Source organism: Watersipora subatra, chromosome 1 (genome assembly GCF_963576615.1).
Source record: "Watersipora subatra chromosome 1, tzWatSuba1.1, whole genome shotgun sequence".
NCBI lineage: Eukaryota > Metazoa > Bryozoa > Gymnolaemata > Cheilostomatida > Watersiporidae > Watersipora > Watersipora subatra.
The window spans coordinates 26,376,753-26,385,171 of NC_088708.1; the positions used below are offsets into that span (position 1 = coordinate 26,376,753).

The following is an 8,419-nucleotide window of genomic DNA, read 5'->3' on the forward strand; positions in this document are numbered from 1 at the left end:
ATATAACTGATATAACAGTATCATTCAGGAAATAAACAATTTACTTGAAAAAAGTTTCATATAGGTATAACAAAAACGTTTCTTACAGACCTATTAGCACCTAATAAAACAGCTTTCTTGTAGGAACTTAAACTAAAATCACAGCTTCCAGGTTACCAAATCAACAAACCGCACAAGCTTAATTTAAACGTAAGTTTATCATTGGAACAGAGAAATAAATATTAGAAAAACAATGCAATGTGTTTACCAAATTCAAGCCAAGTCTTTGCAGACAACTAATGTAAATGTTACAGACAGATGTGAACAGTGTGCTAGCCTGTTTAGTCTAATGACACTTTCATTGAACGAGTAGGGACTCGAGTGAGAACTATCGGACACTGGGTGGCATGCTAAGAACCACAAGTATCTCTGCTGTACACCCTAACAGTCTAAAGCGTGTTATGTACCACCTACCCTTGGTTGATATCTTCTGTATGTTACTACTTATGCTTGAGGCCAGTCTGTCATAGTCGTTGCTCGTGTCTTCTGTTGAAGAACAACCATAAACATTGGGTCAACAACTGTAGGTGGTAGAGCATAGCTATCAGCAACTACTAAAGCACACATATACGGACACTCTAAGACTTCACTGATTTTAATAAAGATGGCTGCTATCCAGGATGTAGTTTGTAACAAAGAAATTTAAATTTCAAGTGAAATACAAGATGAAGTGTCAGTCACTTCATTAGCATTCAAAGGTCTACGCCGATACTTTTCACAAATTAACGCCACCAAAATTTACATTTTGTTTCTGTAATTTCAGCATCTTGGCAGACAAATTAATTTTATAATGTGATAAATATATTTGTAATAGTTTTGACACAGCATCCACTTATCCATCAACTAATAGCAGTTTTGTGCCTATGTAGGGACATTGGAAATTCCAGGTTGCCAGCTTGCAGAAATTTTGATTCTGAGAGCTTACTATGAATGATTTCAGATTTCAGACCCATAGTCTAGATCTTGTCATGAAAGGAAATGATTTGACAATATACTCACGGTACGACGGTTGCATTGTGTAAGTGTGCGTGCTGGCCGAATGCTCTTCGCATAGACATTATTTTGGAGCTAGTGAATTTTTCATGCATTAATGTGATCATGATATTAGTGATTAAAAATAGAAGTATTTGGTAGAAATTGCTCTTTTTATGTCCATACTGCAATTCTTTCATCTCGTAAAAAATCGAATATTTTAACAAAATTGTTCACAATAGTGATAACATATTTTGCAAAATTTATTAATGTTTGCGGATAAGCTGAAACTACATGAGATTGACAATATGAAGACATACTGTACTAGGCACAAGAGGGGAGAAATCTGTGACATTTCTTTTGTGTTTCAGTAACTGTGGGTGGAACTAACATGATATTAGCTATGGCGGTGGTGATAAATTCATGCTGCTCTGAAATTTTCGGTCAACTGATAATAGTCAAGGAACAATTTACCAATACAGTTACTCGCGCCCCTTTTTTCAAGGTTATGTAAATATTTGCGAATGAAAAATTATTTTGTTTCTGTCAATGACGTAGTATCCGAACGGCGTCGTTGACAATTCTCTTAATGAATATTTTAGGTATGCGTATGGAAATCGTAAGCGCCCTAAAGCAAGCTGATAAGCTCGTGTGTACTAATGCATTGCTGCAAAACTGACAGTAACCGCAACCAAAAAAGATAAAACTTACTCGTACTGTTGTTTCTTGACTCAAATATTGTTGAAACCAAATTTTTTAAAATCAAAATATAGTCAAACTAAGCCTCATTAGAGTCAGCGTTGTGAATCCCTTATATATGATCCACATCCAAGTATATTGCCATTCTCAGCAACTCAATACAACATAAAGATGTGTATTCCAAAAAATAACCGCACAACCATCAAGCAATAACAAATAGTAAAATGCACACTCCTAAAAATAAATATCTATAATTACCTTATTTAGCATACAAAATCAGTGCAATAGAAAGTCCCTAGAAAGCAAATGGCTAATTTAAGGCACCTATGAAATGCCTTTGATTAAGCATCTTCTATCGTTGTAGACTTTCTCTAGAGCCATACTAATAGATGTACTTTCAATAAGATCTCATAAAGTGGCGACAATTTGATATGACTGTCCCATCTGCTGCTAGACTGGTAAATGCTAAAGGACCAAAATCAAAGGACAGTGTTACCTGGGAAGCCTTGATATGATGCCATGATGTCTGCAGTCTTGTGGCATGTATTTGAAGCGACTAGCTATACTGTCTGTTCTTCTGGATGTTGTCACACCAAACCTACCAATGATAGATTAACCAAGGTCAGAGGTAACATAACTCTAATAAACAATTTGTTTTATCCTCCGCTACATTTGATTTAGCTCATTTTCGCTTCTGTATATTTGCTATGCGAGTCAACGTCTATATATAAAACATTTGTATGAAGAGCTTTAACTAAAAAGAATCTAAAATCATTTGCAGCTATCGTTTTACACTAACAATGAAATTGATGCTAAATGACCTCTTCTTAAACTGAGAATTGATAAGTATACCAAAATGATTTCGGACATTTGTGCTATTGACTGAGGAATATTAAATACGTTTTTAAAACTTTCTTAAAAATCTATATATGATTAAATTACCAAGCGTTAAAGAGCTTATTTTGAGCTTGGGCACATCTATGTCTGATGTAGCCTGTGATTTAAACGTGTGACTTGTTGTACCATACCATACCGAACGTATCTATGTCCGACAAAGCTTGTGATTTAAATGTATGATTTTTTATGCCATACCATACAGTGCCCAAAACATATTTTGTGAGTTGACTTTCTGGTTTTGCCAACACTTCATCTTTGGCCTACAACTAACGAGTTTGCACATATAAAATTAATGGGTTTGACACTATGTTAGTTTTAAACAAATGGAAATCTAGCAATCAAACAATATGTACATTGATCTTCTTAGCACTAGAACCTAAAATTCAAATTACTGTCAAACCTCTATTTGACCGCCACTATAGAAGGGTTTCAAAATAAAGCGCCATCCTTCAATTGAATGTCACCTTTATTTGACCGCCACCTTGACATTCTTTGATTTTTACGAACCCATAATAGAAAGTGATCAGTAGAAGCGTCCACTAAATAGTACTAATAATTACTCGGTAACATCAACAACAATTAATTCTTTCATGATTGCTGTTTGTATCAAAGTCCGTTTTCTAACCTCAAAGCTAACGGCTTTGTCTTTAAAACTTTGAAACTAATGCTATAGAAATAATAATTGTATCAGGCTTATGATAGTTCCTTGTTCAATGTGGTCTTGATACTTCAACGTATGTGAAAAACGATTTACAATTATGATGGAATCTGTACTACTATTTTCAGAGTACAACTTGTGTCAAGCACATGCGTCTAGAAGTTTATCATCATTTTTGCAAAGTTTTGTTCTGCTAAAAATTTGTTTGGACGCTAATATCAACTAGTTCAGCAGGGCAGAAAAAGAATTGAGGTCAGCAGATGCTGTGGAAGGTATTGAACAGCATGTAGATAAAAGAAGATGCAGCCAGAAGATGAAATAACTGTTCGTTTTTTAGCTTTAAAGAGCTTGTAAACACATTTCCACATATTTTGCACCTACAACACAGCAGAGTAAGACATGGTGAATCTTTTGATACCAAATAACTTTAATGTGAATTTTGTTGCAAGTAAACCTTTAATTTTTGCTTCTACATGTATTATAACGGTTTGTTTATGTCACTTGTTCTTGAATATATTTTTGTAGCATTTGATAGATTATCATGATATAACTTATAAATTTACAGGCTTACAGCATATTATTTGATACCATAAACTCAGCTTACAGTAGATCGCATTCATAACTCCTCTTCTAGTGCACATAAAAAGCCAGTATTGGCTGCAAACTGTAGCAAGCGGATCAATGAGTTCAATGACCTTTAATGCAATCTTGTTAAATATAGCTATAAAATAAAAAATATGCTTTCAAATTAAAAATGAAATGAAAAATTGAAAGCTCAAACAAATTGCAACGCAGGCTTCAAGATCATCAAATGTTAATTGCAAGCAATAGATATCAACTGATAGAGATATTTCTCCGCTTTCCAATGCATATTTATTTAGAGATCGACAACAAGCTGGAGGTAAGTTATAGCATATTTATCGCATCCAAAAGGGTTAATGCCGCTCTACTTAAAGGAGAGTGCATAATATAGGCAACGTTCACTTCGCTAGTAAAAGGGTTCAATTTAGCTTCCCAAAATTCTGATGACCTTTGTGAAAAATACAAAGCCACCCTCTATTTGAACATCACCTCATATAAAACGCCGCTAAAGGGGAAGAGTTGAAAGATAGAGCGCCATGGCACTCAAATAGAGGTTTTACGGCAATCCACAAATTAAAAGAATCTTAGACCAACTCACAGATTTTATAACTGCCAACACAAAAATGCCTATTATCTAATTAGACATTTAAAATCTAGCAGCTAAAATATATAAACAGGAAATTACAGATTAAAGGAGCAGTTTGTGGCAACCATGAGTATTTTAAAACTGCTTTGATACTATCAACAAGTGGAGGTGTAAACACCACGGCCACACCTCTTTATACAAATCCTAAAGTTGATGAGAATTGTACCAAAAACAGATAAAAAGAATTTGATGTAGGAAGTAACTCAACTGCGTGTAAAAGAAGACAGGCCAATGTCTATATATATGTATTTTTTAAAGTTTTTCATCTGTTTACGGTATGTCCAGCTATAGCTATTATTAGACCCTCCAGTTCGCCAGTCTGACACTGTACCAATTAGGCCACAGAGACTGATATATTCGCTAGCTGATATACATGTATGTCGCTATATGGGAGCAAATACCCAACGGCTTTGTATACTACGCAGGGTGATTGCATAATGTCACTGAGACGAATAGCTTCTATTAGTAAGCTTACTCAAATTTTCCATTGGCAATGTGCCAGGCTAATAGCAAAAGGCAGGCAATGCTCATTACTTCTTATTGTTTATAAGCTAATATTAGTCTTTTTTGAATTCGCAAAGTTAGTTTAGATTTGATCAATAAGGATTCTCATCAATAGGATGAGTCTGAAACGTAGTTTTGAACACTAGTAATTAGAGAGCTAAAGAAGCTTTTCTAGTAATAATAAAAGTCTAAAACAGAAATAAGCAATTAGAAACATAAAATTATTGAAATTAATGAAATTTTTTACTATGGTTACAAGAATACATGTTTGCAAGCAAACAATCAGAAGCTGATCAAAATGGAGTGTAACATTATACCAAGAGAATATTCCCACGACCATAGGAGCGGAGCGAAGTTTGAGAGTTTTTATGATAAATGCATGTGCACACAACTTACGAAAATTATTCATCAACAATGTCGCAAACCCTTGTTTCAAAATCTCATCAACAAATTTAACCATCGTTTTGTAGAGTCGTTAAAGTATAATAACGATACAAAACACATATAAGACTATTTAAATATGTTACCAAGTCTTTGTAAATTGTCGACAGTCTTTTAAAACTTACCTATCTGATCGGATTAAAAACACAAATAAACAGATTATTTGGCCGAAAATCGTCACAAAACGCTTGAAAAACTTGGTTTAATAAAAGTTAAGACCGGCAAACGAAACGCCGAGCGACAGAGAATAGAACCATTAAGTCGTGCACATTTCACGAAAAAATAACGTGCACATTTCACCAGTCTATAACATTGTCCAATTGCCGAAGGTTTCTGTAATTAACCTAGAAGTACTGAAATCGTTTCTTTTTTGCCGATTTCAAAGTAACTGACATTTTGGAAACTTTTGAGTACTTTGGTATTCTAACTGATGTCCAAAGCAGTTAAAGTAAAGGAAATGACGATGATATTTTCCTAACGATTCTTATGAGATTATTACAATATTTAATTATAAGTTTGGATGACTATTGAAGTGTAATAGTCATACTAACAACATCGATGATGGGTAATACATGTATGTTACTGTTATTTTTTGTTAATAGTTTTGTTAAATAGATTTTCTAAAAATCTATATAAATATCACAACTTCTTGATATTGTTAGCTATGACGTTTTAAAATGTAAACAAAATTGTGCATTGGTTTTCTATTATTACTATATTAATAATATTGGTTATTCTAATAATATCAGTGCATTTTACTTCTAATATTGGCCAATATTGCATTTCTCCTATTGCAGGGGGAAAAATATAAATATATATTCTTTTCCTTTCATTATTGTGGTTTGTTGTATATAATAACACCCACACCCAGTACATTACAGCCACCATTGCAGTTATCCTATTGCACTGCAGTGCCTTTTGACTGCTAATATTGCGTTTCTCAACCATCAGTACCCTTTCTTTTTTCCAATATCACTTTGGTCGTGGGCTGTATGACAGGAGAATTTCTAGTTTAGAAAACAAATATTAGTTAAGACAAACAGAATTGCTTAAAAGTAATTGTTCCCTAAAAGGTGTATGAAATGTTCTAGTTAATTGAATCCTTTTTTAAATAAATACATACATACGCAATAGTACATTGGAAAGAAACAAGTGTATACACTAAAAGTGTATTGCCAGTTGCAAAGGTTGTGATTTCGTCAAAGTGAATTTTACCCAAGTTAATACTAACCTCATTTGTGTCAACCTTAAATAGTCAATATAAAAATGCTTTCACTTCGGAATAACTAGTCACGAAATTGACTGACCCACATTTACTTTAAAAATATAGGAGGAAATCAAAACTTGCTAGCACCTGCTTTACAAAAATACTCATAGAAAGCAATACATTATTTCTTAATGTGATACAAAACCTTGTGTGTATTGTTCTTAGTTGAATAATCAGTACAACGGGCAAGAATCATTATACGTGACTTTGAGTTAGCCTTTGTGTGAGCTAATACTTAATGCACACAGAGCAGCCATGGCCTAATGGTCTTGAACATGTCCTGCCAACAACAGGTTTGGGTTTAACTCCCTTAAAAGGGCTTGGCGGTGACAAGGATGGCATCCAACCTTATGTAGTTCTTTGCAACAGGACATGCCTCTGGTCATGGAGGTTTTTCTGTCACTGGACTCGGACATGTTTAGCCATGCTCACAGAGCCTTCATTTGTGCAACATGGATCTTAAAAAACATGCATAGACTGCGCTTGCAACAAGCAAAGCAGCTGTCATATTTAGTCTTTGAAAGATTGCTCACATACACACACGCTATACAATGAACGAACATAAATATAGTGATGATGCAACAATCTTAAACATAAGATCGTAAAAATTAAACAAACACAATAATTTGCATTCAATAGTAAAGACATACATGTAACAACACTAATTTTTTGAAGCAACTATTAAAAAGAGTAAAGGTGAAACACTTTAGGTTGACTCTGCAAACAAGACTGAAGTTTTATGATCAAAATGAACATGATTATTTTGGATGTTCACAATAAATAGAACATTTTACCTACATATTATTTTAACTTCTGTACATACTTGTAGTCCTTGGCAAACCAATGACAAAAAAATCGGCTACAAGATCAACTAGATGTTTTTGCCATATAAAAGAAAGATATTTATCGAAAACGAAAAAGTTAACTTTTTAGTACACGACATTATAACGAAAAATACTGCCCTTTAAATGTCAAATAGAGCTATAATATCAGTTAACCCAGTATTACAACAACGCTGGTTAGTCATAATGTTGTGAGCAACTTATATTCCACATCGACACACTGCTGAAACCGTATTAAGTACAACCGACTAGAGCATAAAAAAGAATTGTTAACAAATAAATTTCTTAAATATGGCACAGCAATACCTAACCTTAGTTTGATAAAAAAAAGAGACGGTACCACAACAAAAATATTTCAGCGATTAGCCACACTAATAACACTAAACGTTGTCTAGAATGATAGTATTATATAAAACTATTAATGTTAAAATGCCTCAACGAAAAAAACAAAATTCACTCTCAAAACGAAACAGCTTGTCATAAGCTAAATAAATGGCTCTGAAATTGTGATAGTAACAAAACATGACTAATTTGAGGAACTATCTAGGGTTTAGTAGAGGAAATGAGTATGACCCGTCGACGATGAGCGAAGGTGTTTTCATAGACTATGCTCTAAAATAGTGCAACCCCTTATATTCTAAGAATAAAACAGCTATTACCTGTTTTATGAAAAACCACATAAAATTTTAACATTTTTAACATTTTAACATCTAGAGCATAGAAATACCAAAAATAAAGTATGAACACGGGTTAATGTCACATCTATAGATATTAGGTTTTCGTGAAAACTTAAGCTAATTAATATACTCAACGTCTTTGTCAAAAGTAATATTTACGACGATAATTTATTTTAGAGATACCTGTGTAGAGCA

The 8,419-nt window shown here is 33.5% G+C and overlaps 1 protein-coding gene across 3 annotated transcripts in view; it reads right to left on the reverse strand.

Moving 5' to 3' along the window:
- LOC137406529 (syntaxin-7-like) overlaps positions 1 to 8,419 on the reverse strand; it is a 383,065-nt gene that overhangs the window by 16,588 nt on the left and 358,058 nt on the right. For all 3 annotated transcript variants that reach the window (XM_068093131.1, XM_068093122.1, XM_068093139.1), the window contains exons 2-3: positions 2,207 to 2,308; positions 454 to 525 (exon numbers count right to left, since the gene is read on the reverse strand). In XM_068093131.1, the coding sequence (XP_067949232.1) occupies positions 454 to 525; positions 2,207 to 2,231 (97 nt within the window). In that variant the 5' untranslated portion in view covers positions 2,232 to 2,308. The remainder of the gene's footprint in view (positions 1 to 453; positions 526 to 2,206; positions 2,309 to 8,419) is intronic.